This window comes from Phalaenopsis equestris, unplaced genomic scaffold (genome assembly GCF_001263595.1).
Source record: "Phalaenopsis equestris unplaced genomic scaffold, ASM126359v1 Scaffold000002, whole genome shotgun sequence".
Lineage (NCBI taxonomy): Eukaryota > Viridiplantae > Streptophyta > Magnoliopsida > Asparagales > Orchidaceae > Phalaenopsis > Phalaenopsis equestris.
The window spans coordinates 38,618,325-38,634,829 of record NW_018164444.1 but is presented as its reverse complement, the minus strand read 5'-3'; the positions used below and the strand labels follow the sequence as shown (position 1 = coordinate 38,634,829).

Below are 16,505 nucleotides of genomic sequence, written 5' to 3'. Positions count from 1 at the left end.
TAGTGTATTTACATGCATACTACCCAATTATTATATATTTATAAATCAAACACATATATATTTATATAAACCCAATTATTATCTTCACTCTCATTCATCAAAGAGCATGCTTAATTAATATAGCATCTCGTTATATCTCCAAATTATGAACCGTCACAATGGTAGCTACTCCTCACATCTCTTCATAGACCTTACAAAATATTCTGTAGAATTAATGAGTAGGTTGATTATGTCATTACCCTCTTGTTCATTCAAAAATAAACTAATGAAAGCTTTCTTATGGTTATCTCATTCTTTTTAATTATTAATAGTTGACTTAATTTCCTCCTTTAGTTTAGGAGGTGTACCCCCAAATGAGAGGTCATCCAGAACATCTGAAAGCTAAAAAAAATATTAAAATTGGACTGATTAGATGCTAAAAAGATTTTATTGGGTTCTAGAAAGTCAATTATAATCATGCAACATTATTTACCATCTACTAATTCTATAATAGTGAATCATAAACTAGCTTCTTTACTTGACCCCTTTGTATTTAGTATCACAAAGGTTATTTAAGTAGTGTTATTGCCTTTTAGATCACATGTGTAATGTTAGACCCTATATTGCAAAATTAGTAATAAGAGAAGAATATTAATTAAAAGGAGTTATATTAATTCATTTGAGATTTCATCTTCAAATTTTGTATCTTTTTTAGGACTCAATAATGAGGACCCTCTATAACATTTTTGACTCCGTTAACTACTCAATTAGGGTGCCACTTTATTTTCTAATGTAACCACTATGTCAGAGGATAGTAGGTTTAGAGCTAAAGTATTAACATACTGTCGGTCGCTTTATTTTTTAAAATGACTTTGAATTTAATTTAATATATATAATTTTGATTTGAAAAACTTTGAATTTAATTTAATATATATAATTTTGATTTTAAAAATAATATTTTAATTTTTTATAATAGGAGACTAAAAAGATCTCATACATTTCAATAGTTTAAATAATCAAACACAACACTCCAAATAATGCACCTATCTTGAAGAATATATATGTTACTTGACTGAGAGCTTGATTGAATAAACTAAAAGAATTCATGACATCCATTCGATCTGCAAATTTTTCTGCATTGACTGAAAAGTTTCTCTATCTAATATTGAAGATTAAGTAGGTTTTATATTATTTGGGATCTATAGTTTCCTATAGAGGCAAGTTTAAATAGTTAATTACATCATAAATGGCTGAAGTTACTTATGAAAACTCTTGATGATGATCAAAGGTACTTGTCTTCAAGAAGTCAACGTTTAGGGTTTCAAGGTTAAACATAGGGAAAATTAAGTGGGAAAGGACCAAATAGGAATAGTTATTTTCAAAGTCCATAGAAAGAAAGGTAGGGGATGTCATAGATCTTGAGAAGAATCTCGGTGACTTCCTGAATTATCCTATTGTTTGACTTCAATTTTGAAGAGATGTTATTTAATGCTTCATCCTACCAATTTTATAGCTTAGGGCTTACACTCACATGAACCCGATCATGCAAATAGCCTAGAAAGATAGAAGTGTTTACGTCATATCGAATGACAACCTTAGTGCCTAAAGAGATTTAGGACTTATGTCGCACAACATGATTGTGCGGGAGCCTAAAGATAAATTGAAGATTTACGTCATGCTAGAAGAGCTACCTCAAAATTCTATGGCTTGTGGTTTAATTCTAGAAAATGGTTTAGCTAAGGTAGATCTATTTTAGTCTCGATTCTTCAACAGAATTCCTTTATCATGCTGCCCCAAAGCTTGCTCTAAGCTCTTTTCTGATAGTGTTTACATGTTTATGGTTTTATGTCTTATGTTTTATCCTTGATTATTATTGTTAAAATTAAAATATGTGTTCGTTCATGTGTTATAGTGATCTATCCTAAGCAACTAGACTACTATTTTCTACACTAATGGTCTGTCAAGTATATAAACAAAATGCGTATAAGAAAAGCATGTTACATAATGCAATAAAGGAAAGGGAAACCAAGATTAACCGTGCATACCTAAGCCTTTGCTACTGCTGCAAAAAGGGTTAGTATAATAAACATAATATGGTGACGTGCATGAAATTTAAGCAAATCGTAGGAAAATAAATTGTGAGAAAAATTTAAGTAAATTGTAAGAAAACATGAATTGAGTAAAACAAAGCTCATTGTCACATATAGAAGACTGGGGTTAATTGTATGAATTAAGTAAATGTAAGGGACCAGAGCTGGGTTGTGTGCTTCATAATCCCAACTTTGGATAAGAGTTACCGACCAAGCAACTTAAGGAGGGTAATTTATGGTTTCAATCAGAGTGATTAGTAAGTGGACATTTATATAATTTTATCCAAAATTCTTTAATTTTTCATGCATGTAGAGCTTACTCAGCACCCAAAAGTAGTAGTGTCATGGGATAGTCCACAAGTTAATCACCTTGATCAGACTAGAACTGTCGGCACCCTAATAAAACAAGGGGTAACTTCTTACCATAAGTTGGGAAATAGCATCATCGTTATTATCCTCTCCCTGAAGGTCGTTGAGGTAGGAGATACCATTCTAATTCTCATTCTTAGCACACAAAAGCATTGTTATCATCACCCTCACCACCTAGACCTCTGACTTACACAAACCCAATGATCCATATTTGACATTAACATAATGTCCTCAATTGCTCAAATACCATATCCAAGACTCACAACCTTGAGCATTGGGACTTATTGTAAGATAAGTTGTGTATAATATTTTATTGGAATCATGAATTAAGAGGTCCCAAATCATATCTTGGTGGGTTCCTATGAATTTAGAGGATGATTTTATTCAACAAAATGTATTAAGTTTAAATGTCCTCTTAAATATCCAAAATCTTGCAAAAGTTGTTTGGGCATAACCTAGAAAGACTTTAGAATCCTTGGGATCATTCCCAGTTCATATTCAACTTATTACATCATTGAGTCAATCAACCCTGGTTAAATTAAGATTTATTTGTGATTTTTTTAATTTTTACTCAATGAACTTCAATGTTTTAATTAACCCATTAGCATAGCAATTAGTCACTTGTATGATGTCATACATTAGCACTATGTAGGTAACTACCTTAGGGGTAAACTAGTCATTAAGAATTTATACATTTTTCAATTTAGCTTGAGCTTGTAGTGTTCATGCTAAATTACATTCTTTCTTTTCTAATCTCTTTAAATGATTTAGATCAAGCTTAGCTCACTACCAAGCTTTTCTAATCTCTTTAAATAATTTTAAATTAAATTCTATTAAATGTGCTTGATCCTTCTGAAAGGTTAGATTATATTTAACCATTTATTTGGGGCCTCAGATCAGTGAATTATTGTCTTCCTAATTCATGTCCCTCGCATTAGGATTATTAAAAACTTAATTCTCTGCTAAACCATAAAAATTTAATTATTTACAATTTTACCTTTTATAGAAAATAGAGTGAATTGGTTCTTACCCTTTAACCCATAGTGTTTCAATCACCTCAGAGAGTTATTTATGATTAATATTACCCTCTTACCCTCTAATTTAAGTTAAATCTTAATTAAAGTGTGAAATTTCAAAATTTTCATTTTACCCTTAAGTTTCTTCACTTCATAGTTCCTTTAATTTAATTCCAAAGACCTCAAAATTTTGTTGTTACCCTACTCATGCGTGAATTTACACATCAAAGAGGAATTTATATTTTTTTAGATTTTATTTAAGTTTTAATAATTATTTTAGTCCAAACAAAGGAATTTTCAATTTTAATTATTTTAATTAACTAAAACATAATTTATGTTCTTGGGAAATTTTTTGAAGGTTCACCTAGGTCAGATGACCACTTGAAATAATTTTCATGAATTTTTCAATTACATTTTAGTTTTTTTTTACAATTTTTAATCGATATTAATTAATAATAAATAAATAGTTATATTTTATTTTAAAAATTCTTTTTTATATTTTTTATTAATCTCTCTAACTTTAGAGAACCCAAACAAATGAATTTAATATTTTTATGATTTTTTTTTTATTTTTTTGTAATTATTTCATCAAAAAATTGGAAAAATGCATTTAAGTACTTAAAAGTATATTTTTATATTTTTAAAATTTCATAAAAGCATCTTTTAGTTGTTCTCTGTAATTAGGACGAGATTTATGACATTTTGAAGTACTTTTATATTTTTCTTATTTTTTATATTTCTTAATTATTTTAAAATTAGAAAAAAAAACCCAAAAGTTGATTTTTTTTTAACTCCATTTTTATTTTTCTTAAGTGCCTTTAGTCTCAAGGAACACTCCAAATCAATTGTCATAATTTTTTTTTTATTTTTACTTGATTTTTATAATTATTTTATTCCAAAATTCGTATTTACTTAGAAACTATTTTTTTTTGTATTGAAAATATTTGTATGACATCTAAATTTTCACATAGGCTTTCTAAGTTCATTTTCTTCAATTTTGGACATGTTGGTATTTTTTGAGTTATTTACTACTTTTGTAAATTTTAATAATTTTTTAAATAGAAAAATATTTAGAAATGTACTTCTATATTTAAAGTCCTTTTTTTTTTCTTGTGACCCTCTGACTCTAAGGAACTCAATAAACCAACCTTTGTATTTTTTTTATTTATGCTTTAATTTTTATAATTTTTCTAATTAAAATAAAGGTAATTAACCTTAAAAATTAGAGCTTTGAATGTTATGGGTGCTCTTTGACCTTGAAAAAATTCGAGAACACTCCTAAGCACATGAAGAGTAAGCCCTCTAAATTTCACATTATTTTCATTAATATTTAATTAATTATAATTTAGATAATTTTTAATGTATTAAATTATTTTAAAATAAATATAAGGCAAATATTTTGTCTTATTTTTTGTCCACATTATTCCTCTTTGTTAACTGAGCACAAATGTGATTTTATTTTATTTTTTAGATTTTTCTACACTAAGATATGTATTTTTAAATTTTTGGTAATTATTTAAATCCAAAATACCCCATTTTTCAACTTTTCCGACGCGGCACCAGAACAACCTATGCCACTACAAACTCCCACACAGCACGCTCCGAATTGTTAGCCTTTCCACACAAGCTGCTGACTCAGCCCTCGGTTTATGCACCATTCACTCATCGGACTCCATTTGTGCCATCCGGTCGATACACGTACAAATGAACGATATCCGCTCATCCTCCCTGGACGCCCTAACCTGAGAACGGTCCATACTAAAACGCTTCATTCTCGCTCGATACTCAATAAAATCACTCACAGTTTGTTCCTACACGTTCATCAAAGTGAGGCGAACCTATCTATACGGTTAAATATGCATGAAATACACATTTCTTTCATAAAGGTCCAAACCAAAGAAAAATTTAGGGATTTCAGGTTATACCTTTGCCTAAGAGGTGAGGCCTTGATTGGGTTGGTTCGAGACGTTTGCCTTGAGTCCACGAACCTCCTCCAAGTCTTGATTTGAGAAATGGATGGGCCTAGGTGCGCTCTAGTCCAAAGGATGGCTTGGGCTTGGTACTGGACAAGGTTATAGATGGGGGTTTCAATTGGGAAACTCTCCTTAGACTCTGTTGAAGCTTTTAGGAAAGTTAAATTGGGTTTTGGTAGAATTTGGATGGTGGCCGTAAAATGCCCAGGTTTTGGAGCTCAAAATTAGAGCAAGACAATGGGGATGAAGGGCTAAAAGTGATTGGAATGGGCTTAGGAAGGTTGCAATTGAAGTTTGGAGTGATTTTGGTAGAGTTCTCCTAAAGTTTTTGCAACAACCTCTCCTTGCGAGAGGTGGTGTCCCATTTATAGAGAGGGAAGGAGGGCTCAATAGGCCAAGCCAATGGGTCTTAGGTGGAGGGAAGGAGAGGAGTATTAGCCAATTTGGGTGAACCACCATGGATGGGCTTAATTTTGAGTGTTGACCATGGTAACTCCCCTCGGGTTTGGATTTTCTGACGACCAAGGTGGTCGACTAGCTAGGGGAAGTTTACCATCTGGTTGAGGGAGCCCAATGTCAGAGATTAGTGAATTCAATTGTGGGTTGTCATGTGTAAAGGTGTTGAATTAAAGTGGAATTGGGTTAAGTGAATTTTTCGAAGAGTTGGGTCAAGTCATCCATTTAGGTTGGGTTCACTCGCCATGGTGGCTTGGGCTGAGGAGGGGTTAGCTTGATTAGTGTGGTCAAGTTTCCATCCAAGTGTATTAATGGGTTTGGGTGAGTCATGAGAAGGGTCAATCACTTTTAAGGGCATCATTAAAGAGGCTCCTGCTTTTGCCACTTTGGGTAAAATGACATGGCATTTCTCTCATGGCTTGTATGTGGCTTGGAGGTAGCTTCATGGCTTTTCTTTGACTTAGCTAATTTGCATGAGAAAGGATTGTAGAAATTTTTGGGATTTTTTAAAGGGTTTGTCATGGGGCTAATTTTGGGAAAAAAAATTAATCATGAAGCTTGGAACTTAGGTTTGGTTTTTTTTTTCTTAAATGGTTGATAGAAATTTTTTGTTATGTGGGGCTTTGAACTTGGGCTTTTAGAGTTTAAGCATGATGGGCTAACTTTGGGCTTTTGGATAAAGGCATGTAGAATTGACTTTAGGCTTGGATGATGGCCTTTGAATTTGGCTTTGATGGCTTGATGGATTTTTAAAAAAAAAATTGATCATGATGGATGGGCTTGAGTTTGAGATTTGTGGAATTGATTTGAATTTGAAATTTGGAATGAGGGTTCAAATTTGGTCAAAATTAGATTTAGGGTTAATTTGGTATGGTTTGGCTTGAGTTTGAATTTAGGTTTTGAATTTGGTGGAATTGGGCTTGAATTTAAAATTTAGTGGATGTGAAATGGATATTTGGGTAATTTTTGGGATTTTTGACAATCTTGGTCAATTTTGGTGAATTTGTGGCACTTGGGTAACTTTCAAAGGTTTAAGAGTGATTTTGGTGAAATTTTGGTGTTTTGGGAATTTTTTAAAAGAATTAGGGGTGGTCAAAGGGCATTTTGTTCATATTAGTAAATTTGGTAGAATTTAGACAAATTGGATGATAAGATTATGCAAGCCATGAAGTCACACGAGCCTTATGAGAACTCATCTTGAGGCCTCTGCATGTTGCTCGTAGTCATCCTAACCAAAGGCTAAGGGCTTGGGACCACCCACAAGAGTTTGCAAGAGAGTTAAGGAGTAGTTATGGGATTCAAATGAAAGATAGGTCAATTTGGGTGAATGAATGGTTATAAATGTATGTGAGAATTAATGGAGAGTCCAAGTGTGTCTATGTAAGATCAAGCCACCCAGGGTTGCCTTGAGACCTGACAATCATATAGGTACTCTTTTTGGGCTTCCTCATGTTGGTATCAACCTTGGTAGTGCTAGAAATCAAAAACCACACATTTGAGACTCCAAGAAGAGCAAGGAAGTGGTTTGAGTTTCTAAATTGAGGTGGGTCCCATCACTAGGATCCTACCCATCACTAGGCTAATTAATAGGAAAGTCTTAAGACTAGACCCTAAGTCTTAAGGAGAAATCTAGAGCTAACCAAAAATGAGGTCAACACATACTGAATGATCTACTCAAATTGAGATTACTTGGACTTATATTGACTTGTAGTAAATGTATTTTATTCTTTATCATTTTCTTATTGAGAGACCTTCCATTGGAATTCTACTTTTGTTGGGGTGACAGACCAACTTAAGTTGTATGACTCATGTTTCGAGTTGGACTGTAAGTTAATATGTGCTACTAGTGTGTGTCCTTCAAATTTGATAAGGAAGTCTTTGTAGTGATCATGTGTTTTTCATCATGAATTATACCACAACTCCTTGTAGTTCTATCGCCCACTCATAAATTTGAAGAGGCATAGAAACATTGGAATAAAACTTGGTGTTCATCTTCATCTTCTGATGACGTCTCTTGTCATTCAATTTTATTTTATTCATTGTTTTCTTATGCTGCCATTTTTTTCAATCTTTTCTTTTGTTCTATATTTCTTTTCTTTTTTTTCTTTTATTTTCATTTTACATTCAGTATCTATTTTCTTTTTCTTTCTTTAATCTCGCATTATCTTTCCCTTGTTTCCTTTCTAATTCTTTAGTTGTGGGTATTTTTCTAAATAAATCACTTGCTTCTTTGGCAAGTAGTACACCACGTCTTCATAAATACTGACTTCATGTATTAAAAAGAGTTATATTTCACCAATTATGCAATACTCTATAACGTTTTTCCAGTACTTGATGCATTGGTGAAGGGAAGAAGGCATCATCAAATATTTGTGAATTTAGGCTATCTCTAAATGACCTTTGAAGAAAGTTTCTCAACTGTTGATATAGAACTTCTCTTTGGTTTGGAAATCCTAAATTTTGATAAGAGGGTTATGAATCCTAGAGCACTCTCACCTTTCTAATTGAATCCATGTAATAACATCTTATTGGATGAGAGTTTGCATGTATCAACGTTGAACAAGCTCCAAGAAAATGATACTCCACCTTTTGAAGCTATCTAATTCACTCTATACACAAACTCAGTTGTTGATCAATCCCTACTCATTTCCACCAAAGGAGGTATAAAAATTTACCCATTAATTTATGTTGATGATGTCCTTCTTACAGGCAATTCTATCATAGCTATCCATGATCTAATCAATGAACTCGACTAGGAATTCATTGTAAAACACTTGGGAACTTTCATCAAATTTGAGGATTTCAGGTTGAAAAAATTACCATTAACTACATTCTACATCAATATATTTAAACTTTACAACTTCTTCAATTTGCAGGCATGACTCAATGCAAAATCGTCTTACTCCTCTTCCCACTAAGCTTGTGTCCACCAATTCTCCTCAGCCTTATTTGAAAAGCCCTCACCATTACAAACATCTTCTCATTCATTACTTTAAAAAACCAGGCTAGACATTACATTCACGGTTAATCGTCTTAGCCAGTCCATGCATCAACCTCTCCTACATAACTATCATATTTTAAAATACCTTCGCTGCTATTTTAAAAGCACATCCAGTCATGGGCTTCCAATTCATGCTAGAAATCTCAACCTTCGTACCAAGTTTATGCATATTGGGTTGAAAATCCTATCGATAGAAAATCAATTGTTAGATATTGCACCTTTTTGGGTTCCATATTCATCTTTTGGCTAGCCAAAAGCAGTCCACTGTTACCAGATGCTCCACAAAAGTTGAATATTGAGCACTAGCAATAGCAACTACAGACATTTTGAGGCTTCACCGTTTACTTCACGAATTTGACATTCCTTCTATTCCTTCAACCACCATTTATTGTTACTATGTATCAGTTATTGCCTTAGCCAATAACCCCAATTTTCATGCACAAACTAACATAGATTTAGATTATTATTTTGTTTGATATCATCTAAAGGCAGGAGAAATCACATGGAAACACATTATGACAAAGTGTAAACAACTGATATAGTTGAAACCTCTTCTAACCAAGTGACATGAACTTCTCATCACCATGCTAACAAATCCATACTCTAGCTTCTCTAGAAGGTCAACTTGAGGGGTGGTAATAGCAATCTCAACTCCTTCCTCTACGCATGGGAAACAGTCTCAACAACCTCTTGCACATGGGAAAAAGACACTTAATAATTGATTTCATCCATCATCGTTGAAGCAAAACTACTTTTTGTTCGTCAGCCCTCTGATATATCTATGCTAAATACATACTTACCCTATCAATCCTCTCTCTATATATAATGCTCATTCATGTATTATTGTTATGTGCTGAAATTAATCAGATTGTTGTTTTGCCCTTTCATGTTGCTTTTCTATTCCCATTAATAAAAGACTATATAATGATTTATACAAGGCTTAATTGATATCATTTTTTATTTTTATTTTTTTTACTTTTGTTTAAAACAAATGATTAACTTCAACATATTTTTGATTAAATTGTTTTTTTTTTAATTCCATTGTTTTTTTTATTGTGAATCACTTTATTTTAAAAATAACTAGAAAACTTTTTTTTTAATAAATATATTTTCAAAACATGACTCAACTTACTAATTGCTCAGGCCAAACCAAAAATATAAGCATTATAAATAAACATATATAATGTACTAAATAAAGAATGGCAGACCGAAAAGGAGATGCACTCGCACCGACGAAGAAAGCATTAAGAGGAGAGAATGTTCTCTTACACTTAAAAAGCCCAACGAAAGTTTTTAAACGGCTTCATACAATAAACCCTCCATGCTCCAAAAGCTCCAAAAGCTTCTCATTTCATTTGCCCCCTCTAAAATTTGAACAAGAAAAACCGCACGACAAAACAAAAACATATATTAAAAGAAGTACTAATTTGAAATCCCCTTGGAAAGTTATCCAATCGAAGACCCTCCTCGCAACCCAAGTCAGTCTTGACTTCCTCCTTGGCGGCCTTCAATCCCTGTTTTCGTCCCCTGTTTCTCTTCACAAGCCTCCTCCAACTTCTCAGAACTTTCCTCCTTCGGGCTATCCAGCGCTCTCTTCTCTTGCTCCTCTTCTTCATCCGCCTCCTTCCTGCACATAGACACCCTCGCATTGCCGCCGCCTCTCCTCCCCATCATCCTTCCCTTCAACACGCTAAGCAACTCCTCCATGGCCCTTTTCTTCCCGTACCTCCTGTTTTTTATCAACACTTCACTTACATCTGCTGGTGTTATCTCCGCCGCCTCCACCGCCGCCTCAAGCTCTCTAACCAATACATCCTCATCTTTTCCGTTCTCCAATTCATCACCATCCATCCCCAAGTAATTCTTTATCAAAATTTTTAGCGCCGGAAATGAACAGTAGCTCATATGGATATGCATATCCATCCTCCCAGATCGAAGCAGAGCAGAGTCGAGCTTCTCGACGTGGTTCGTCGTGAACACAAAGATCCTCTCACTGCCACAGCAAGACCACAACCCATCGGTGAAGTTCAATAACCCTGAAAGCGTCAGAGATTTTGCGGACGCCGCAGCTGATGCAGGGGGAGATGAAGGATCATCCACAGGCGGCGGCGGCGGATGAACCGCCGCTTGTGGTGGGCTTCCCCGGTTGGTGAGAGAAACAGAGCAGTCGATGTCTTCAATAACAATTATAGATTTTGATGTGGTTTTCATGAGAAGTTTTCGGAGTTCGGAGTTGGTGTGAACTTCGGTGAGCTCGAGGTCGTAGATATCGTAGCAGAGGAAGTTTGCCATGGCTGCGATCATACTGGACTTGCCAGTGCCTGGTGGACCGTAGAGGAGATATCCGCGCTTCCACGCGCGGCCAATTTTCTGATAAAAGCTTTGACCGGCAGTGAAGCTACGGAGATCAGAAATGATGTCTTCCTTTAGGATGGGATCCATGGCGAGTGTTTCAAAGGTGGAGGGGTGTTTGAAGGGAACAGATTCCCAAGGATGGCCACGAGTGTCCATAGAGCCGCCGCGCGAGTTTGTGTAAAGAAGGCGTTCCTGGTTTCGGCGGCGAATGTCGGCGGCGACTTCCATGATGTGGTCGAGGTAGCAGGGGAGGATGCGGGACTTATCTTTTTTACAGATGCGGAGAGTGAATCCGCGCTTTTCGTCGGGAAGAGGACGCCATGAGAAGGAAGGTGAAGGGCGTTGGGTTACGACGTGCTCCCAAATGGCAGTGGTGCCGGAAAAAGAGTCGACGAGGCGATCGTTGTTAGATAGGCCGAAGGTGAAGGATGAGGAGTTGAGGGGACGGGAGAGTGAAAGCCGGGAGGCGGAGACAGAGGCGGAGGAGGAAAGGTAGAGTTGAACAGCACCATAGAGCTCGTTGGTGCTCACGCCGTCGATTTCAGTAATGTCGAAGTAGCAATAGGAGGACAAGAAGTTGAACGCGCGGTGTAAGAACTTGGCGATGACTTGACGGAGCTCTGGGGGGAAGACGGCATGGAGGACGCTCTGGAAGAAAGCGAAAGCGCCCAGGAGTGATGCTACTGATGTCCAAACTTCCTTCATTGTCCTTGAAGAACCAAAGGTCGGATCTTTCTTGCTGGAAGCAGACAGGTTTTGAAGGAAGCTGGGGCTTGCAGCGGTTTAAATAATAAAGATCGTATCTTTCCGGGGTTTACTCTGTTTTAACGCGGGGATCAGAGGGACAATTTCATAGTGGGTCCGACCAAAGGGAAGGAGAATGTGGGGGGAGGAAGAAGGTGGAAGACGTTGGCTCTTGAGGGGCGAGGAGGGTAAATGAAGTGAGGTAGCTCATTTATAGAGAAGAGGTGATCGGTTTGGTTTTTATTTATTTTTTTTTAAAAATTAATCTAGAATTACTTGGGAAACAAGGTAATGGGTGCGTTGGGGATTTAGTAGGACCATGCCTTGCAAATAGAGGTTTTATTAAATTTGAACTAATTTACACAAACTCACAAAAAAACATTAGATAATAATTTTATAAATTTAAATCAAGATAAAATACCATCATTAAAAGTAGGACATTGTTATTCATTTTCAAATTTTAATTGTGGTGAGACACACACATATATACATATATATATATATATATAAATCCATGTGTGCGCAAAGGAGCCGAACTTGAGCCAGTCTAAACTGTGTTCGTGTTCGGCTCATTAATTATTTTTTATTCATATTCTGCTCGTGTTCGAATTGCAAGGTAATAACTTATTTGCGTGCAGGCTCGATTCAAACTTATGTTCAAATAAACTCGAGGTTTGCTTGAATTTTATTCAAGTATATCCTAAAATTTAGGTTTATTAAATTATTATTAAAATAAAAAAATTAGTTTACTAAACACAATTTGGGTGCTGCAAATCTACACGGCTCAGTTCCTCTAAAAAAAAACTTCTCGCAATAAATCTGTCAAACTCCTGTGGGACTAAAAGATCCCTACCCATCCTCCAGCGGGCCGCAGCGTGCTGCTAATGTGGTCCTGGATCTCTGCTCCCGGACACCATCCTTCCCGCACCAGCAGGCTTGGTTGTTTTATATTTATTTTTGCATATCTGACGGTTTACTTACTCGTTTATGTATCTAAAACCTAACCTTCTATTTTTTTTTTTTAATGACTATACCATTTATGTATAATTTAAAAATAATATGATTTAGAATATTTGTATTAAATATAAAGAAGTAAAACAAAAATATTTAAATAACTATTATTATTTAGTTAATTTTTTTGAGACGGAACGAGCCGAATATGAATGAACAAATATTTGTTCGTGTTCGGCTCATTTTCTTAATGAGCGAATGGAACACAAGTAGTTTAAAGAGTCAAACCTGACCTATTTATGATCAATAAGTTTTTTTGATAGACCTATATGCATCATATAATTATTATATATTTATATATATAAGACCTAAAATTTAATATTTTTTATATGATATCTAAATTTTTAACATCACATCCAAATAATTAAATCATGTTAATATTATAAGTATCAAATTTTGGATATTAAATATGTGAGCACATAAAAATTAGGTCTAATAAATGTAAAACTTTCTTAAGTTTACTTATGCGGTATAAAATAGATATAATGCATACTTATGATTTATGAATCTAATTTATTATGCTGATTTCTAAATTAATATTCAAAAAATTAATAGTGTAATATTATTGTTTGCAGAAAATTTATGGAGTTAAATTGAGATTAATGTCTTGGTGTTATATAAGATCGGTAATTCTTTCGTGAGGAGTGAAGCCAATGACTTATTTCTATTACAACCTTAGCACGTATAGCCAATTTTGGCTCTATTAATAATTACGTGCATCAATACTATTGGCTATGACAGGAAATAGAGCTAAGGATAATCAAAATTTGTATTCAAAAGATGTATCGAACTTTTAATTGATAGTAGCATAATGTACATCATCATTGTAGACCACTGTGCTTGTCAAGTGCCGTCAATATTATAAGCAATGATGAGTAAAAAATATTGTAGCATTTGTGTTGTGTCGATGGGAAACATAGTTAAGGGGCATCACGTTTGGTGCAAAGCATGCATTAGGCTCATTAGTGATGTATGCTTTGATAGTGTGCACTAATCTTATAGAAAATAACAAGCATTAATAGTGTGCATTTGACTTATAGGCAATAACATATGATAAAGTTTACAACCGATAACAACCAGATGATAATTGTCAGATGATCGAGGTCGGACAATTATAAATGAGTAATTGTGGTCAAGTGCAAATGTAGTTTGAAAAGTATTATTATGCTACAAACTATTACGGTTAGGCTATTGATATATCTTGTAGCTTGCTCACTTTCATTTACATTTAACACTTATTTTTTTTATGAAATTGCACTTTAAAGAAAAATATTTTTGTATTTTTATTGCAGGCATAAAAATAGGATGATTGGAGAGAAAACGGAGTGAAACGAAGGTGAAACAAAGCACTTGAGAAATAACGTGCTTTCAGCGCACTGGCGCCTAGTCGCCAACCTTGGGTGTCAAGGCGCTATGCCTGGGGCTTTGGCGCCAGTTGAGCGACGTCTAAGGCCTAGTCATATCCAGCAAACAGAGACAATGTGAAGGCCGCCAGTCTAGTGGCCCCTAAGCTTCGGTCCAGTGGTGCCTAGGCGTCAGTCATAGCATTCAAATAAAGAAAATGGGGCCTTGGCACCAGTCAAGTGGTGCCTTGGTGCCAGTCCAACGGCGCCTAGGTGTCAGTCATTAGCCATGCAAACAGATAGAGTGTAGCCTTGGGGCCAATCCACCGGCGCCTAAGCACCGGAACTGCCTGAGACTGTTTCTACAATTGATTATGCACAAATTTGGGAGTTAAGAAGTTGGGGAAGCAGTTCAAACGAGAGGAGGATTAGTGTTGAAGACCTATATAAAGTTTAAAGGGTGCAGAAAATGAGAGTTTAGATCTAGGGCTTAAATTTTTCTGCATTTTTATAGAGAGATTTGAGAGAATTTTGTGAAGGAATACTGTTATCAATGTAATGAACATTTGTAGATCACTTAGGGATGAGTTTTCACTTATTTTCTCAACGAGAAAGTTAAGTATTTCATTTTACATTGTCTTGCATTTGTTGCAAACTCATTTTCTATGAATTTGCTTCATTTTAAGATGATGAACTATGGTGTTTTCTTAATGCATTGTGAGTAGATCCTTTATACCCTTCCCTTGCGATGAATTAGTAGAATGTGTAGGATATTTGATTATATTTAGAATAAGTTTTTAATTATTAAAGTAATGGTTTTACTTTATTCTTAATTTACTTATCATTCTGGTCAAGTGACATGTTAAATTTAGTTGTGAATCCATAGTGACTCGAGAAAGGTATGACTTTAACAACTAGGAGAAACACATTGCACTAGTGGGTGAAGGAAAATTAGTCCATAGGACAATGCAAATAGATAAGAAAAGAAGCTTTGATGGGTTCAAATTGGGGTTTTTAGTGTGACAGGCAGAAACGTTAACCAATTTTGAACCAAACTTTTTTATGCACTCAAAAGAGAGTAAAGAAGAGGTTTGCTCCTATTTGTCACTTACTACAATCTCTATTCTAATTGTTCCATTCCTACACACATTACTTATGTCATTACAAGGGAAGGGCAGTTTTTTATCTTGATCTTTCTCAATTTAATTAGCTTTAGTAGAGTTAACTTAGGAGTAAATTGATAGAATTAGTGATAGTTTAGGAGGTTTAACAAGCATAACTTGAATCAACTATACTTCCAGTATAAGACTCATTACAGTAGGCTAGAACTTTTCTTAGGTGTAAATCACAGCCTTCCCTGTGGGATCGAATATTCGGACTCAGTAATCTGATATTACTTGAATGATACGTATACTTGTGTGAAAATCCTAGTGTTTAGTGTTTCTTTATTGTTAAACAAAAGTTCTAAAATTTATATACCTATTTAAGATTTCAAATAGTTCATCCATAGGTATTAGGTTAGACCAGACATCGATCAAGTTTTTGGCAATCTTGTCAGGTAAGTGTGACGATGTATTGAACATATGAAAATTTTAGTTGAATTAATTAAAATTATATTTGCAAAATCGTATTGTAGTTTCATTGTTTAAGTGTTTGTTTATATGAATAAGAAAAAAAGAAAAAAATTAAAAAAACAAAATAATAACAAAATTATTATATTTGTGTAACACACATTGTGTTTTAGTGAAATTTACTCCTTAAACCTTTAGTTGTGTATGTGTAGTGCAAGATCTTCGGGACTTTTGACTTAAGATTTAGAACTAGAGAGAAAAATTAGAAGGATTATAAAGCAGAGAGGACTTAACCAATTCATAGAAGAAATGACGAGTATACAACAGAACAATTTAGATAATTAAAATCATAATGCGCATAGATCATTAAGAGATTACACTAATCCTATGATAGATGAAATTCACTTAAATATTCAAACTATTGTCGTAGAAGCTACAAATTTGAATTGAAACCTGTTATTATCCAAATAGTGCAGAATAATCAGTTTGGGGGAACTCCGTCTGAGGACCAAATTTACACTTAGTAAGTTTTCTATTACTTTACTTTACATTTGATTATAACAGCTTGTCAATTAATGTTGTTATACTTTGGCTTTT

General features: G+C 34.5%; 1 protein-coding gene across 1 annotated transcript; it reads right to left on the bottom strand.

Annotated features, from left to right (window-relative positions):
* Positions 1–10,249: 10,249 nt before the first annotated feature.
* On the bottom strand, positions 10,250–12,179 carry LOC110033278 (AAA-ATPase At4g25835-like). Its single transcript, XM_020737206.1, has one exon. It carries the CDS (start codon positions 11,942–11,944, stop codon positions 10,364–10,366), a length of 1,581 nt encoding a protein of 526 aa, XP_020592865.1. The 5' UTR covers positions 11,945–12,179; the 3' UTR covers positions 10,250–10,363.
* Between the last annotated feature and the right edge of the window lie 4,326 nt (positions 12,180–16,505).